Source organism: Chanodichthys erythropterus, chromosome 16 (assembly GCF_024489055.1).
Source record: "Chanodichthys erythropterus isolate Z2021 chromosome 16, ASM2448905v1, whole genome shotgun sequence".
NCBI lineage: Eukaryota > Metazoa > Chordata > Actinopteri > Cypriniformes > Xenocyprididae > Chanodichthys > Chanodichthys erythropterus.
Window position 1 is genome coordinate 28,827,601 of NC_090236.1, and position 19,680 is coordinate 28,847,280.

At 37.6% G+C, this 19,680-nt stretch overlaps 1 protein-coding gene across 1 annotated transcript in view; it reads left to right on the plus strand.

The window, feature by feature from the left end:
- Positions 1-8,319: 8,319 nt before the first annotated feature.
- cdh7a (cadherin 7a) overlaps positions 8,320-19,680 on the plus strand; it is a 54,904-nt gene continuing 43,543 nt past the window's right edge. Inside the window, exon 1 of the mRNA XM_067362170.1 lies at positions 8,320-8,535. Within this exon, the coding sequence (XP_067218271.1) occupies positions 8,335-8,535 (201 nt within the window). The 5' untranslated portion in view covers positions 8,320-8,334. The remainder of the gene's footprint in view (positions 8,536-19,680) is intronic.

Consider the following 19,680-nt stretch of genomic DNA (forward strand, 5'->3'; position numbering starts at 1 on the left):
TTCACTAGAGACAATAAGTTACGCGTTACCACTGTTTTCCCAGAGTTTGTGGGTCTGTGACTCCCGAGGCATGCTTCACGGATGGCCGACAGTGTTGTGGTCCCTTTGTGAGTCTCTCCACAGTGCTCTCCCCTGGCTGAGGTTCGCTGCAGCTGTGGCTTCTCAATAGGGCTTATTGTAGACGCGCGGAGTGTGAGCGAGCAGCGCAGTGATTGAGCGGAACGGAGGGAAAGACGCCTGTAGTGCAGGGATGCTCCTGAATATGTTTTCTTCACTCATTCGGGAAGAGCGCGTCTAGAGAGGCTGCGACGTGACGGAATCCTTCTGCGTATTCACAAGAACATTGGCAATTTAAACGCACGCGAAGGACCAAGAGGATAAGGTGAGTCTGATTTTTGCAGTGTTTACTGAGGTGCAGACTGAGTGTATCTGCGGTGCCCGTTAACATACGGATACAAAATCATTATAGCTTTCTAAAAGTTGAGAAAGGGCAGTAGTATTGTTTGTTGTTATTTTTATGTAGCCTATTTATTTGTTTTTCAGAAAATGACCGTTTTATTTAAAGGACTCCAATGAAAGTATTACACATGCTAAGGGACAGAAAAAGAATAAAAGAAAAATGAACAAAGCCTTTTTTTTTAATTCAATACAATATTAAATATATTCACACACTATGCAGTTTCAAATATTGTAGAACAGTGTGGTCAGCATCAAGATTTTAAGAGCCGCATCTCAAAGTTTCTCTCACTGCCTGTAATGTTTTAATATTCAGCGCTTTCCCCTCAGGAGCATCTGTGATGTTCAAAAGTTAAGGTCTGGCAGTCAGCATTTTAATCGAGTCGCTACAAAGTACAATTTCTCAGTCCTAAGAGCAATAGTTGGTACCTTGCCAGAGAGTCGCATTTGTGATGCAAATACTGTCGTCTGTGGTGTGACTGTGAGAGATTTAGTTTTGAAGGGAAAATAACCCAATGTTAGTTACGGAGGTTGTTGTTTTTAATTTTCTGTGTAGTATCACACCAAAACAAAAGCAGATATCACAGGTACAGAGGTGCAGATTTTCCTCACACCTCTTTATCGTTATCAAATACCTCCCTGTCAGGACGCCACTGCAATGCCAACAACAGCACGGAGGCTCGTGGTGGAAACTTCGCTTGTAATGTGAAGGGGGCGGCCGCTAGGTGGCGCGTTGAGTGAACTGTGAGGCCAACTTGATTTAGCTCATGTCAAAAAATTAATTGTGGATTTGGGTGTTGTTCAGTATGAAGTAATTGTCAGTATTGTTTGCAGAATATGTTCAGTTGCTCTTGTGCTGTTACTTAATTGTTACTATAGCATATTTCCTGACTTAACATCTGGTTGTAGCCTATTTGCACTATCGTGCCCAAGCATAAATGGGGCTGTCGTCAGAGAGAAATGACCAAGAATGTTGGCCTGTAATCTGGGGGTCCCATTAAGATTTTATATGCCATAGCCCATGGCCTATTTTGTTGTGTTTTGGCCCCATGAAAGATTATGAAAAAGAGAACCACTGTTGTAAAATGGTAGTTTTAGGGGCTTTGACTTGTTTGTGATATGGGACTGATTAAGTTTTGCTAAGTCATGCTGTAGGCTACACTGAAAAAAATAAATAGCTAATAAATTTCACAATTAATTACAAAGAAAGTGTAATCCAATAATATTTTTTTATTTACAACTTAAATATATATACAGTCAAACCAAAATTTATTCAGACACCTTGAACATTTCATTCATTAATACAGTTGATTCACTATAGTTTAAAAAATGGTAATAAAATATGACAAGATCTCAGAGTTAAACTGTGTCAGAAAAAAATAATCTTAATTATGTCAGATAACACTTAAGCAAAACATGGTCAGGTCAAAGTGTCTGAATAATTTTTGGTTCCAAATTTGTATCAATTTTACTGGTAGTCCATTGTTTGAAGAATTATAATATGTCACAGTTTACTTTATTTTGCTATCCTCACTTACATAAATGAACTATAGTGTCCTGCACCCAAAATATATCCAAAATATCCAAAATGTCTGAATAATTTTTGGTTTGACTATATATATATATATATATATATAATATATATAATATATATAATATATACACACACACACACACACATATACAGTGTAGATTGAAAAGACCCAATCTACCTATAAAATGTTTGTCCCTGTTTTGCATTAACAGGATACATTGATTGCAGTTTTATGAAAATATTATATGAACAGGCTTTTTGAAACAGTGCAAGAAAATAATCTTTTAATATATTATAAATGTATTCTTTATTAGAATTTTTCATCTCACATTCTCATAAGCAGCCATATCCAGCCCAGATCCTTGCGTAATCTTGTCATAGTCACCCTCAAGAGTGTGCACAGCGAAGGGCAGCCATAATAAGAAGGCCATATGCTACCAGTCCGCAATGTGCTGTTTGATGTCCAGATGCCAGGAGTCTTGCTTTGCTCTGTGTTCGAGCATACTGTCCCTGGTGCGTGCCACGATCGCTCTTGCACCGCAGGGAGGCTTTGACTAGATAGTGTGTTGAGATGGGTTTTTGGAGCTGAGTCTCTGGCTGTGGCTGTGGGCGCTCTCTCACAGGGCGGTCTGCGCTGAAGCTTAAGCTCCTCTCGTCAGATGGCATGGGGGGCTAATGAGACTTCATCATCCTGTCCCAGACCATTTGGGCGATCTGTGCTGAACACAAAGTCCGGGGCCTCAGCCAAGCCCGACAGCGAGCAGATTCGGGCGGGGAGAAAATGTAAGTGGGGGGCTGGAAGGAGAAGAGGTACAAATATAGTACACTCATGGTGTGGCATATAGTCGTCTTGTAATGTACAGTAGTTCATTGTAGGTTTTTAATCATGATCCATCTATAAGAAACAAAGAAAAATAAAATAAAACCAAAAAGGGTTTGCGATGATTTGAATATTTTACAGACAAGGCACATTTATTATAGTGCGTTATACAATACAGATTGTTTCAAAGAAGCTTCACCTTAATAAACTAGAAAATAACAGTGTTAATGTTCATCAATTCTGAAACAATTTCAGCTGTAAAGCAGCTCTATGGGAGATAATAGAGTGCAAGAGTTGGGTTCCAGAGGTAAAAGCTCTATTCATTTTCTTCATAGGAGAATAATAACGATAACTTATAAAACTTTAACAACAGACCTGTTGTGAGCTCAGAGGTTGTTAATTGATGTTATATGCTTTTGTTGAAATCTATTATTTAAACATTCAGTTCATTCACTTCAATAACGGTCAATGTTGCAAAGTTAATCAATTATGAATCAAGTTCAGTTCATCTATAAGGTGCTGTGCAGAAGGAATTATACAGCTAAAGTCAGTTCAATGTTGATTCAGTTCAGTTCATAATGACATGCTGCCCTCACATTAATTTCTGAAAAATCAGATTCTATTTCTTTGCATACACTTTAAATCCAAATAAGTTGGCAGGACTCAAAAAAATGAAGGCAATCGGTTGGCAATTAAGGCAATTTTAAGTTAAAAAAAATGTATTACTTACCCTCATGCCGTTTCCTTCGTTAATCTTCAGAACACAAATTAAGATATTTTAGTTGAAATTCGATGGCTCCGTGAGGCCTCCATAGGGAGCAATGGACAATTCCTCTCTCAAGATCCATTAATGTACATATTTAAATCGGTTCATGTGATTACAGTGGTTCAATATTAATATTATAAAGCGACGAGAATATTTTTGGAGCGCCAAAAAAACCCCAAAATAACTACTTATTTAGTGATGGCCGATATCAAAACACTGCTTCATGAAGCATCGGAGCATAATGAATCAGCGTATCGAATCACGATTCAGATCACGTATCAAACTGCCAACCGCTGAAATCACATGACTTTGGCACTCCGAACAGTAGATTCGATACACTGCTTCATTAATGCTCCGAATCTTCCTGAAGCAGTGATTTGAAATCGGTCATCACTAAATAAGTCATTATTTAGTTTTTTGGGCGCTCCAAAAATATTCTCGTCGCTTTATAATATTAATATTGAACCACTGTACTCACATGAACTGATTTAAATATGTTTTTAGTACCTTTATGGATCTTGAGAGAGGAAGTGTCCATTGCTCCCTATGGAGGCCTCACGGAGCCATCGGATTTAAACTAAAATATCTTAATTTGTGTTCTGAAGATTAACAAAGGTCTTAGGGTGTGGAGCGGCATGAGGGTAAGTAATAAATGACAGAATTTTCATTTTTGGGTGAACTAACCCTTTAAGAAACTCAGTTTAAATAAGCCAAACTGGCATATTTTTTTTTTTTTTTTTTTTTTTTTCTCATACGTTTAAATTCATACATTCATACATTTAACTTAAAATTTCCATGTAACCTCAACATGAATATTTTTGTTAGTGTAAACTTAGCTAGCTATAACAAGCTAATTCAGAAAATGCTAACATGTTAACAATAACTTGGTATAGCACTTGCTGAATGAGTACAGCAATATATAACATTTAACATACTTGCTCTCAAACCAAGCCACATGCTCCACTTTTTACCATCATGGTAACTCTCCAGAAACCTTCTAAATTAGTATAACAAAACATTAATCACTACTAAATCACCCACTTAACATTAATCTTGCACAAAAAAAACATTATATAACACCAATTTTAGCATTTACTCTCCCTTTCGAGTGACATGGGCAAAACATGCTGGGAAATAGAAATCCCAGCCCAGTTTCAGTTAAACTTCAGTTTGTCTAAATTAAAAGTTCACAATGAAACGGTTCAGTTTAAAATGTATCAGTTCTGTGAAAGGGAAAGAAAGTGCTAAATACTCATAAAAGTTCATTTGACTGAACTAATTTGTTCAATTTAAGTTTGTCCTACTCAAACCAATTAATTATTTTGAGCGCTAGGGTTTACAGTGTATTATGTTGTAATTTTCTTTTTTTCATTACAGTTTCAGTCCTAAGCAATCTGGGCACATTTGAGAAATGCCCTGTCATGCAAACTTGTCCTAAGATATTGCATCAGACGCACAGCATTAAAAAAATCCCAGGGTTTGTTTCCTATGTCCTTGTTTGCTGTATTTTAATGCAAGCTTGATAAATGATCCATATCACCTTCCAGCTCTCTATTAGCCTGTGCTACGCTACAAGCATTCCAGACTGAAAGCTCTTTTTATTTTGCAGTGGTATCATGTAGAACTTCAATGAAACTACTGGAGGTTGGAGATAATTGGGACGTGTAGAGGATTATTTTGCCATAACTGTGTTTTCTTGATACCCATCGTCAACCATTTTTGAAAACTTTTTGTTGAATCTACTCAGTCAAACGCGTAGAGATCTAATCATCCGCTAAGCACTTGTAATTCCCCTATAAAGTGAAGCTTACGATAGAGATTACAGGCTTTAGATGAGACTTTTCCCCACTGAAGGGTCCTGGCACTGTGGTCTTCTGAAGCAAAGCGAAAGACGCTCTGTTCTCCTCCAGCAGCGCTGGTGCTTTTGAGCTTGGAGGTAGTACAAGGAGGGAATGGATTCCCTGAGGTATTCTTTGTGATTTACTCTTCTGCTCACCTTCAGAGCTCAAGCTTCAATTATGCTATTATTTTGCACAGTTACAGTATCTGTCAAAGCTTTAATGTCACAGATGTGTTTAACACCTTTTATTTAAACCCTATATTACCATCAACACTTTTTAACGATGCTAATGCTTTAACACTAGTGATATTGTTTGAAGACCATCTGAACTTGCAAGAAATATAATGAATCTTATGCACATGCTGCAATAATTATGTGGTTTTGAATTGCCACGCACTCTAAACCCAATATGGAAGTTGTTCTCTCTGTAGAGTGTAGGTCAGATCTCATCTTTTCTCGGACAACGAGAGATTTCCGTGGAGATTTTGACATCCTCTTCAACATCAAAATAAGCTGTTGGGGCGTGAATCCTGCTGCTGTTGGTTTGAACTGCTGGAAGGACAGATTTCTCTAGAGAACGTATATGTGCTCTACCCAAATCCCTTTTGAACCGCTTTTTCCAGACTTGTAAGTGTTTGACTTTAAAAGGATGTTAGAAACACCTAAAAGGCTCTCTCGGACCGAGAAGCTCCAGGGACCCCTTAGGAGAAATTTGTGCCTGGAATTTTGTCACTTCAACTTAGAGCGCACACTTTTAAATTGTAGTTCTCCTTTGCAATTTGGAGCATGAGGGTTTTTATACAATATAAAAATTCAGTGTCACTTACATAACACACTTTTACGGTGCAGTGCAGCTTTGTAGTTCTTGGTAGCAGCTCTTAAGCTGGAGGTTGTAGGTTCAAACCCCAGATGGGGCCATTCATGAGCCACTGCCATTGTGCTCTTGAGCTAAGCGCTTAACCAACCCCAGGGTGAGTTTCACACAGTACAAAAGTTCCATAAGTCACAGTGGATTAGATAAATGAAGAATAATATAATAATGTAGCATACTTGTGATATATGATGATGATAAACTGTGGGTCAATGGCATGATGCTCATATTTTTTTTTGTCAGGAACTATTAATTTATTTAAAAACACATTAAAATGCTATTACACTACTATGAATTTTTCCAAATTAAAATTCATTTTGATATTTTTTTTTGGTACTATCAATTGGTACAACTATATCTTTGTACAACTATCAAAAATGGCACAACTATAGCTCAACTATACACTCTAAAAAATGTTGGGTTGTTTCAACCCAAATTTGGGTCAAATATGGACAAACCCAACCGTTGGTTAAAAAATGCATTTAAAAATTTAACCCAATGGTTGGGTTTGTCCATTTTTGATCCAAACTTGGGTTGAAACAACCCAGCATTTTTATAGTGTATCTACAACTATATCTTATATCATTTTTATTCCTTTTTTAAGAAATGCTAAAAAAAAGATTAATTATGTATGCCAAATACAAGTATAATGTTGAATGTTTTATTAAGAATGTAATAACTTTAATGATATAATATAATATGATATAATATAATATGATATAATATAATATAATATAATATAATATAATATAATATAATATAATATAATATAATATAATATAATATAATATAATATAATATAATATAATATAATATAATATAATATATGCGTCATTAAAGTTATTACATTCTTAAAAAGAAAACATTAAACTTTAAACTTGTAGTTTGGCATACATAATTAATCTTTTTTTTAGCATTTCTTAAAAAAGGAATAAAAATGCTTCTCTGCTTATTAATATTTATTAGTAAGATAATTTGACCTTTTTATGACAAGGCAAGATTAGTTAAGGTTGTAAAATGTCATGTGGTGTTAATAATTCATTATTTTTGCTTAAAAAACCCTTTTGGCATAAAATATATTTTAATACCTTTTTTAAAAATGTGTACACTCACATTCAAGATGTAAGGAAAATATGATTACATTTTGCTTGATTGACCACATGACATTATTATTAATTGAGCATTAAAATTTAAATGTTTAATTTATTAATTTAGAATTAAATTAAAACTTTTTTTCTTGAAAATGCTTAAAAAAGCCATATAAAACGGTTTCAAAACCATATAAAACCCTTCTGAATATAGAGTACATGTGTTTTAAACTTATTTGACATTGACCCATTTGCTGTCTTGTATAAGACAAGCATGCTAATGGAGCAACTCACTCCTTCGTTGGGACTTGAGATGGTACATATTTGCTTGATTTCTCCAAACCTTTGCATTGGAGCTCTATCTCTCTCCCTCTGTCTGTTTTCCCCTCCCTCCCCGGTTCCCTTCAGCCCTAAAGATTAATGTGTTCCACTTTCAGCAGTGCTGTCAAATACTCATCCAGAGGAAAGAGCTGAATGTCCGTTTTGCTCACCTGTAGTGGTCTGCCTGCACCTGCATCGCAGACGGCAAACTCTGAAATGCCAAAAGTCATGTTGTCTTAATCTGGGGTTCAAATTTGAAGTGGCATTGTAAAAATGATGGTAAATCAAGTCTTTATTTGTGCTGACAGACTCTCAATTTCGTTGACTCTTTTCTCTCACTCTGATTTTCTTCAACCTCTCCCCCTGATGTCTGTTCTCACCGCAGGTTTGAGAGGTTCAGCTACAATCATCGTTCATTCCTGTGGTCTCTCCCATCAATCACCGGTCAGACGTTCTATCCGTCTATCCGTGCCAGTGCTGAGGGTGGTGCACAGTTTCCCAGGAGCAACGTCTTAGCCTCAAGATTTCTGGTGCCCGTTCAATACGGAGGAGTGTACTTTTTTGTTTCCTTTTTTTACGTTCATCCTTTCATCCAAATGATGCAGATAGGCTCTGCAATGTGGGCTGGACTGACTTTAATGACTATACTGCTGTTGGCCCAGTGGGATATGGGCTGCCGGGGGATGACTCTGAACTCTGTCCCGCTCCGCTCGGCTTCTCTGAAGCCCATCAGAGCTAGTCTGGGTGCATCCCTTCAAAGACACAAGCGCAACTGGGTGTGGAACCAATTCTTCGTCCTGGAGGAATACACAGGAGATGACCCTCTCTATGTTGGCAAGGTAAAGCAAAATATATCATCTGGTTCCAATATTATTATATACCGAGTCTAGTGCACCGAGGTCATTCCTCATGACGACTAGGGCTGAGCACTGTTGTTTAATTATTATTTTCATTCTTTGTTGTATTCATTAAGTGAAATGCATAAATGTAATAAATATCACCAGAAAGGCCAAAGACTAAAAGAAATACCTGGTATTTTTCAAAAGTTTGGGGTCATAAGATTGTTTTTGAAAGACTTGATGTTGAAAACAACTGAATGAAAATCGAATAGAATAAAAAAACAGCATTTATTTGAAGTAGAAATCTTTTGTAACATTATAAATGTTTTTACTGTCACTTTTGATCAATTGAATGCATGCTTGCTTAATAAAAGTATTAACATAACATAACATAAAAAAAAAAAAAAAATTGCGGACCCCAAACTTTTGAACGGTAGTGTACATCCCATCCTTTGACTACTTTTGGTCAGATACAGTGTGGTCACTTTTCAGTCAGTGTGTGACAGTGACTACATTTACATGTGCACCAATAATGCGATTATTTCTAATAATCAGAGTAAGGTCTTAATCGCAGTAAGATGTTTATATGACACACTCAACCCCTCCCCCACACCAAATCCTAAACCTACCAATACTAGGGGGGTATTGGTAGTATTGGTAGGTTTAGGATTAGGTGTGGGGGAGGGGTTAGGATTAGGCAATCAGGTAGCGACTTCAATGAGGGGGGGTAATAATTTGACAGGGATTCGAAATTCGGCACAACACTGGCATTGCCATGTTCATCGTGGCGCTGAATAATATCCAGTACGTCTATAATTTATTTAGAATTTCATGCGAGTAGATTAAAACAATAGCCAGTAACATGCATACTATATGCCTACCTGAGTGTGGTATAACCATACTTATTAGTGAATAATCAGAGTAAAGAAAATTCATCGTGTTCTTTGTGTCGCCTCGATGAAGATACTGAGCAGCAAGTTGTGTTGACAGAGTTTATCGATATGGAGAAGAGAGAACTTCAGAATAACGTCATGGAGTTCATTCATGAAGTTGTGTGAACAACACATGGCATCTGTGTACGTCCGAGCACATGCGCACTTTGTTTGAGCGGTAATAATGCGATTAAGGAGTTTACATGCCTGTTTATTGCGAATAAAATGGGCGTACACCATCTAGTTTAATGCGATTATGGTTACTACGATTATGAACTTAATCGCATTTGTTTGATCGAAGTATTGCGTTTACATGAGGTAAAGTTTAATCGCAATATTGCCAAAATCCCATTATAATCCAATTATAAGGGTGCATGTAAACATACTCTATGTTCACCTGTAGTTGAAGTGGCACAATTTTGCTATTTTTTTTTTTTTTTCTGTTTCAAACAAGTCATCTGAAATGGATGTTAATACCAGGCGTAAAATGGATCACAGATCTCATCCAGTGGCTCCCCATTACCTGAGCTGACATGTTTATTTAGATAATGGGCTTGGGGTGCCCAGAAGCCAGTAGAGCTGTCCAGTCACAGACTTATTTCTCTGGAGTGTCTGGCAAAGTCTTGTGCCTCAGCCGCACATGATCGCTATTTCTGTTAAACATGTGATGCTAATTAAACATGACTAGCTAGCTATTGTGCATTGACTTGGCATACACAGGTCTCTTGCTTAAAATGAATGCAGGTAGAAGAGTTTTGTGTGAAAATTTCATTTTTAAAGGAGTGCTAAGAAACTCGAACAGAACTCAAATACTCTTTAGTTAAAAAAAGCATTTACTTAAAAATTAAACAGTAGAAAAGCTGCAAAGGTGGCTTGTTGAATGCGTCAAAACATCAGAGAGAGTGAGAAAAAATGCAATTAAAAACAGAAATGTGATGTGCTTGAAAGTTTAAATACTATTATTGTCACGCTTGCTGAACTGATGTTTTGAAATAGCAGCATTATATCTGCCAATTAGAAAGAATTTCTCATTATTACCTAGTGAAATGGATAACTTTACATACACATGTCTCATGCTTCTGTCATGATGAGGTTTAATAATAAGTTGTGAAGATGTGTCAGTCAAGCTCCTTAATGAAGAACACATGCTCTGCCTATATATTTCCTATATGTGAACATTTAAACCAGTAATATAACATTATTCTCAGGCTCTTTTAAAAGCTTTGCTAATATTCATTTTCCGAGAAGACTGGGGTTGATTTATGCTGTCCCATCAAAGCCCAGGCTTGAGCTTTTTGAAGTGTTTTTAGTCAGTTTCCCCCATATTAATGACAGTCTGTAGATGAACTTGTAGCTGATGAATATCTGATGCATTGTTTGATCAAAACTCTTTGCCATGTGGATGGTCATGTTTTTAATGAATATCACATGTAGTGTTTGATCAGACCTCTTTGATACAATGTGGATTTCATAGTCATACTCTAATCTGCAGTAAATGAGCCACACAACGAGAAAAAAGCATCACAAAAGGAAGCGTATTTTCTTTTATGCATTGGCTCCAGTCCGCTAGCAATGTGATTGCTTTATGCGCACAGGCTTGTAAGTAGTTAGCTCCATGCTAAACACAAAGACTGCCAAACACTTTCCCGTTTTAAAGATAATGAGTCACATACTCCAACGTGCCACCTGCTCTACTATCCTTGGCTTTTACAATACATTATCTCTCAGCCACTACATCACACACCTCTCTACCGTCACACACTCAAAACCCTGACAGCCAGGTTGAACCTTATTAGATTTTGGCTCATTTCCAATTCACTCTAGCCGGAGGGATCTGGGCAAAAGAGAAGTGACTGAACACAAATGTTTCCCCCGTACTGAATGATGATCAGCGGAGTAATGCACAGTACAGGGCTATCTCTCTGTCTGGCCTATCTCTCCGTAGGAAAGAGAAGTCACATTTGAAATCTAAAGAAGCTCTAAGATGTTTTCTGCTTCTCAAATTGTTCTCATTAGAAAAAGGCCCTAATTTTATACCTCTATACTCTTGCTATTTGGCCAGGATGCCAGGGGGTTACACCCCTACTCTTTTAACGTCTCATCCGAAGGACAGTGCTTTTTCACTGTATAGTGTCCTCATCACTATACTGGGGCGTTATAACCCACACAGACCACAGGAGGATGGTATCACTAACACTTGTTCCAGCAGCAACCTAGTTTTCCCAGACGCGCTCCCATCCAGGTACTAACCGTTCTCAACCCTGCTTTGCTTCAGTGGGCAAACAGTCTTGGGCTACAGGGTGATAGCTGCTGGCTATATTTTCCTCCTGGTTTCTCTTTCAGATTTCTCCATCTTTCACGTCTCAAGTGCTGAATGTATTCTGTATGGTCATTGGCTTGCTTCTTGTTCTCATTTCTTGGCTTTTATGTAGACATGCATCCTTTGATCACTAGTGAGCATGAAAGATGGTCTTATTCATCACGATAAGGGTGGGATAATGGAGACATAAAAGACAGGGTCCACAAAAACAACTAACCATGAGATCTTATAGACCGTTTTCATATTTTCTTTCTTTTCATTCCTATGTCTTTTCTTATGGTATCAACAGCAAAATAAGAAAGATACAAGTATTGGTCGTCTGAGATATCTTTTATTTATCTTTTTTGGCTGATACTGATATCTGGTGGGTAGGGACGCTGATATGCTGATATATTTTATGTTCATATATTATTAATTGTAATTAAATTATGAGTTGCTGAATGAGCCATTATTTTACAGAATTTAATTTTACACTATATTTAAATTTAACTTCAAATTGAAAAAAAAAAGAATTGAAAGAAATTAATACTTTTATTCAGCAAGGACACATTAAATTGATCAAAATGACAGTGAAGACATTTATAATATTACAAAAGTTTTTTATTTAAAATAAATGCTTTTCTTGTATCACAAAAATATTAAGTAGCAAAACAACATTGTATTTCAACACTGATAATAATAAAAAATGTTTTATGATTGGATAGCTGTTGTATTCTTGAGGTTTTTGGTAGCTGACGTCAAGTTTGAGGCAAATAGAAGAGCAGGAGATGAAAACTGTAACTCAAAAGCTTATATTGATTTTCAATACACAGTTTCATATTGCAAAAATATATCCTGCACACTGTTGCAAGGTAGGCGTATTTTCTGGCTTTTGACCTTTTGACCCTGATTAACAGAGAGCAGAAACCAAACCCTGTCATGGTTTGATGATGCTCTTAACTTCTAACAACCTGATTTTTATGTTCATGCAGAAGGTTGAAAGATGGTTGTGCTCATATAAAGAGACAAACACACTTCCCAGGCAGAGATTTGATGTTGAGACTCCAGGCAGATTGAAGAAGGACTTTGATGCTTCTAAAAGAGAAGAACCTTTTGAAGCAATTTTCACATCAACTATCTCCATCATACATTATCTTTCCATTTATATCTTTGTTTTTGGCTTCAAACACTCTTTGCAAGAAACATAAGAAACTTTAATTTCCGTCTCTAATCAACACTTGAAATAACATTTTCTTCTCTTGGTTTATGCTTTATCGATTGTCCCTCACTCACGATTCATGCTGGAAAACAATTTTTCTGTTACTTTGAACAATGAGCAGAGAAGCGTATAGAGCGGCTTATTCGTAACCAAACAAGGAGCCTGACATACAGCAGTCCAATCTGCTCAGCCGTTATTATCTGTGAAATTATACCAGAATGAATTTAATGAAAATGTCTTTGCCATCTTGATATCGTACCATCAGCGACTGGGATTATTGCCCATGGTGACCCCTCTGCAGCCTGATGAATATGGATATGATAGGTCCAGCTTGAATAAAATGCTCAAACGAGAGGGATGTCAAAGAGAGCCCGATGAATAATGCATATCCGTGTCTCCGGGGTGAGTTCAGTAATATCAACAATTATTAGAAATGACCCCGGTGTCTCCACTGAAAGTACACATTCATTACAGTACTTCCAGGCGAGTTCACTTCGGAATAAGCATAAACAAGTGTCCGATGTTGTTAATAGTTCCATCGCACTAAGTTTCCTGGACTTTTATCCCACAACGTAATTAAAATTCTCGCCTCTGGTTTGGAATCACGCTGATTTGATGACTCTCGGCTGCTTGTTGCCCTCTCATTCTCATTTTTGAGTTTCATAAGATGTGCAGGGCCCGTCAGTTTGAATCCCTCAGCTGGGCATTGAATGTCCGATCATATTCTGCCTGTATTTGTTGAGTGCGGCAGAGGAAAAGGCTTTGAATCCAGCCCTAATTGGGGGGGATCCTTTGATGGTGCAGTCTGTGCAATAGCGGGGGGGGGGGGGGGGGGGGGGGGGGGGGTTGATGGGGGAGTCGTTCCCAGGCCGACTTCCGTCGTGACCCATTTGCATTTCCTTTTTCCTTGCCTGCCAAAACCAACTCGTAGCTCACCTTCTAAATGCGCGCTTAATTAGAAGCAGACCAGGAGTGCCACTGTAACCCTGCGGCGAGGATGAGAGATCCACACTTTTCTCCCCTTCTGGCCACCGGGAAGCCTTTCGTCAGCTAGGCCGAGCAGATTAAACGCGCCCTCCGTCGCGCCCGCCCTCCCACCACATCAATGATTTGCGCAAACTGAATTAAACAAAATGAAACAGAAGAGAAAGAGCTCTTTTCATGTTGCAGATCAACAAGCGTTCCCCAAATCCTCTTTGGAGTGATTTCTAACATATGCTGGGTAATTAAATGCAGTGCGGGAGAAGATGGGCCTCTTTTCATCTGCTTCCAGTCCGTATTGGTCCATGCCACGGCCATTTGTCATCAGTGCAGATGAAAGTCATTGGGTTGGCAGTCACGGCCTGGGCTCTGGTGCCAAACCTGCGAGCATGTGTGCGCACACATATGCACTCAGCAAGTATGGGTTCGCACCCAAACGCCTACAAATGGAGATGGTGAAGAAAGTGAATTGTGTCTTTTCAGATAATTAAGGCTGAGGGCTTTGAGGGTGTCTAGTCACAGAGGTGCTTTTTATTAATAGAATCCGGCAGAGTCTTTCTCAAATGGACAGTGATATGAGCTGACACCACTGAATCTAATGACAGGGAATAAGGAATCCTCCACAATAAGGGCGAGATGTGGCTTGCACCTCCTCGGCGAAGGAAAGCTCCGCAACACAATAAAATACCATTTGCATTTATATAGCACTCTGCAGGTGTTGATTCAGGTGAAATATTACAACGGGGGAAGAATCCCACACCATGAGAGCGGATTGAAAGGCACAGGCAAATAGATCCAGTATGTAAAAAGCTATCAAGTACAAATGACTGCCTTTCCTCACAAATTCAGTCGTTTGCCTTTTATTAGACCGGATTTTAGCCTGGCTCTTGATTACCCAGGGTGGTAAGATGGTTTTAAAAGCAAAGGAAATGACATTGGAAAGCACTAAATCACCACAGCTTGGAACAGGGAAGACAATGCATGTCCCTGTTCTGTCGTTAGCTGTAAGAAGTCGCAAACAGCAAGCATTGACGTATGAACAGCTCTGAAATGCCAAGCTTTCTTTCACCTATAAATGGTGAGCCAAGGGTATCTCTGAGGCAATTGTCGCTTTAATGAGACTGTGCGGGTCTATGCTTATGTGCTTACGCAGCGATTAATGATAGCTGACAAACTTGTAACATGCCTCAGTTCAGATCTTTATGCAAAAAAATCTGAGTTTGGATTTGTTTAGTTGGTGTGAATGCAGTTTTTTTAATCTAAATGTGTACCAGTGATTTATTGACTATTGATGTTGAAGGGATCCAGACTAACATTTGAGAACCGTGGCACCAGATTTGATACTGCCATAGGAGGGGACAAAAATGAATCATCCCAATTCAAATATTACTATTTAATTTCACAAATAAGTGCAGTTACTAATAATATGACATAATTTGTCATAAACACACATTTCCCTTTTAATATATATTAGCAACAGTGACATCTGTTAGAAGTATAAACTAAAAAACTAATTGTTATAGGGAAATAATTCAATAGTCTGATGGTCCTTAATTCGATTTTGTACTTGTTTTTCCATAGTATCATACTTTTGTAGTTTATAATAACCATGGGTAAAATCATGTATGGCTCATCACTACCATGGTAAAAAGTAACTTTGGTTTCTAACTGCAATAATGTAAATATGAAGAGTTTGCTTCCAAAACGCAATTAATTTGAGTAAAAAGGCATTTTCTTTACCAAGAAAGTGGCAAGATAAAAACCCCTATTTTCTGTTTTAAACTTTCACATAGCATCTTTTGGATATAAAAACATAAAAAATTCAAATCTACATTTTGATTTTAAAAAGTTTATTATAAAAACATATTATTTTTTTACTTTTATTGAAACCAAGGTCTGAAAATGACTCATTTCAGATTTTGTCACATGACGTAATAGTGTGGCGAAACACCGCCTTTGCTGAAATAGATCAACACCTACTTCTACATCATCACATCTTTGGCCCCGCCCACTGGCGTGTTAGTGAGATGAGTGATACAGGAACACTGGACTAAAAATAACATTACCTTCCAAAGGATTCAAAGGCTAGGAAAGTGGTTATTTATTTTCAGCTGTGTGAATGGCTCAGTAGAGCATTATTTGTTTGTTCGGTACATTTCACTGTGGATTCGTTGGTAAATCAGTTGGAATTTCTGCACAGGCTTTGCAAAAACTCCCATTATAATCAATGTCTACAGCTCACAATGAATATCTTATTGTGCTTGCCTTGCACTGTTAGTTGCGATGAAAGCATTTGTGAGAGTGCAGAAATCGAGTTGCAATGATGATATCACTGCATTCATGTGTTCAACAGACATGTCTGTCACCAGCTACAATAATCATGGCTGCAACTTTTCATGCGATGGGAGTAGATCTAAACATAATCCTACAATGAACACTCTTCACGATTTTATCTCAAAAGCTGTAGTTAAAACTTAGTAAAAGATTTCAAGAGAGTTCCACATGTAATACTTATTTCATATGCAAAAATGTTAGCCAATCACAGCAGTAGGCCTTTACATTGAAGTCTCACAGTAGACACGCCCCTTCCAACAGAGCGTTCAAATCAGAGGGCTAAAATCAGGGTTGAAAATGGCCTTCTATTTCAAAATTATGACTATTTTTGATGTAAAAATCATACTAACATTATAAGTGCATCTCAGGAAACATAAAATAATTTAAAAAACGCAGTTGATATATGAGAATATTTGGACTTAAGCAAGTTTAAATTACCAAGACATTTAAGGTTTATAAAAGAAATTTTGAGCCAGATTCAAACGCTTCTCACTGGATGTCACAGCACAGTTTAATAACTGTCATGTGATCGATCTGCAAGTAAATGCATCTGCTCTGAGCTTGCGCTGCGCTGTCTGTTAGGCTGAGCTGATAAATGGTCTGTGCCGCTCAGTTCAAACAAGTTGCGCTGTTTCTTTCCACTTTTGGAGCATTTGCCTTTTGATGTTTCTCATTTGCCATACAAATGTCAGTGCATAATCTAAGAGAGCTGGGAAACTTTGCAGTGGAACCAGACTGCTAACAAAACTTAATTGCAGGAAAAAAGTTCACAAAATGCAACCATTTAGTCACAGTCTGCATGGAGCCCTGTTTATGTATGCTTTGCATGTGCCTGTTCACATTTATTATCTTGTCTCAGAATAACAGCTTGCGTCTTTTGCATGTCTTGCAATGCATTCTTGGCAGACAAACGCAAGTGCTGTTTTTTGTGCTTAAGGTTTTGGTGGTAAATCCAAGGTGACAAAGATATGAATAAAACAGGGAAGTGGCATCTTCCCATCCTGAGCCATTACTTGGCTACGGCTTCACCTAAACTCACAGTGGTACTCACATTGATGACACTTTTCAAAGAGACAAAAATATCTCAATATGATTTTTTTTTTCATTCATAGAGTATATAAAAATAAAGCCAGAATGGGATTAGATATTAAATAAAGAAATTAAAAATGAAGCATCCCCCAACAAAATGTTATGAAACAAAACAGATAATGACATTTTAATGTGTCTAATCAGTTAGGCTTAAATCCCTTAGCTTTAGAATGGTGATACTAATGAAGCACAAAAGCTAATTGCAATAATGCAGCCATACCAGCAGCCATGTGGAAAACTTGTAGATGATTCTTAAACAAACTAGATGCTGAGTCACTATGCTAACCTCGATGTGGTGGGAGTTTCCCGTTCATCAGCCTGAAACAGAGCGCAGTCATCCTCAAAGAGCAACACTAATCATGCTATCACTGCAAAAATAGGTTACCCTCTCCTCTAGGAAATGACAGAAAGAATGAAGGTTGTTTGATCCAGTACTTGAAGCTAATACGACTAGAAACATGAACATGAAATAGGCCTACTAGTGCCATTCGGAGTTATTTTATGATAATTTACCACAGGTCTTGCATAATACCATTCTCTGACTACTGACTGGTGTTTTTAGAAAGACTTGTAGGTAAATTATGCTCTATGATACTGTAATATTTCTTATGATAAATAGTAAATGTTTTGTGTTGTATCTGTCGCGTGCTGATCGGAGATAGTTCTTTATGTATTTGATGATGTCAGATTATGATGTCAGATTATGTAAAGATTATTTTGGCTAAAAGTGAGTTACTCATAGCCAGACTATATCGGGTTTATAGTTAACCGAGATGGTGAAATGATGGCTATTGCTTGCTGGGAGGGAGCGGATTGAGACGTGCCCTAGGACTAGGCTAACATTAGCGGACTTGTAAAGTTGCTACTACTTACATGTTTCAAGTGATAAGACATATTTGAGGTTGATGAATGATAGGCAAATGTTTTCCTTCCGTTAACAATCTCTCCCTCACGAACTGCGTGACTTGTATCCAATGCCTTGAAGTATCCAGCCAATTTGGGATTTTTTTCATTATATCTTGTTCACGTTGTTCTTTTAAATTATGTTTCATTAACGTAGTTCAGGAGGAACAAGTCAAATAAGCTACCCAATCATTACGTCATCTTAATGATTACGTCATCTCAACCAGCTGTCAACAATCTGTAATCAACGTATCTACCCAATCGGCATGAGTTTAGGCCTGTATATAATCACAGTCAAAACTCACCCAAGAATCCTCGACAGTTTCCCTCCACCACCCCGTCTCCTCACACTCTCTCGGTTACTTCATATAATCTAAATTCAGCACGCCAAATACGTTTACCAATTTATTTACCTGACTATTTGTAAGTGTGAACTTGTGAACCTTCTTTTAACCACTATCGTAATTTCTTTCGGACATTTGCCTCAGTGCCGTCTAGCAATAGCAGTGACGTAAATGAAAATTATTGACATGATTTGATCAGCAGCTGATTGGACAGATTTGACCCAAATGTCACATCTAACAAATCACCTGCTTATTTATTTTCTTGTGGGCCAATGAGGGTCTTTTTTTTTGTTCGCGCTGAAATAAATTTAAAATAATAAAAAAAATAGTCTGGCCAATCTGGGGCCCCTGCACATGTGGGGCCCTTAGGCTGCTTTCTTAGGCTCTCTCTCTCTCTCTCTCTCTCTCTATATATATATATATATATATATAATATAGAGCAGTTTTTATTTTTCAATTTTATAAAAACGGTCTTTGATGTGGAAAAGTGCTTAGTGCTAGGTCAAGGTCTAAGAAGTACACGCTTTTCCTTGTGACAGAGAGTCGGATTACTGTAGGTATCTGGAAATCTAAGCAATTCATGCTGCTTGCCATTCTCAAGTAAAATGTTTGGACGTTGACTGGTGCTCTTTTATGTGTTAATGACATTAATTAGGTGACGTATACAAGGCAGAGATCTGAAACCATTTCATTCAACATTTCCGATTTATAAATTTCAGAGGCATACGCGTGTTTTGTGCATACGTTCATTCTCTGAATCGTAAGATCAAATGTAGGACAGTTTCTATGCAACATTTTATAAATGAGGCCCTGTGTCACCTTAATGGTCTTGTTTAAATGTAAAACTAGTAATTTCTTCACATCTATATGATGCAACTTATTTTGCAGTGCTTAATTTGCAGACAAGAGGCATGTTCATTGCTTTGATTGAGTAGATGTAGTTAATTAAGGGAGGCACCATCTGTAATATATCTTGCTGTGCAATTTTAGTCACAGCTTCTGAATCGCTATGGAAATTACACTAAATCAGAGTGAACGCCTCGC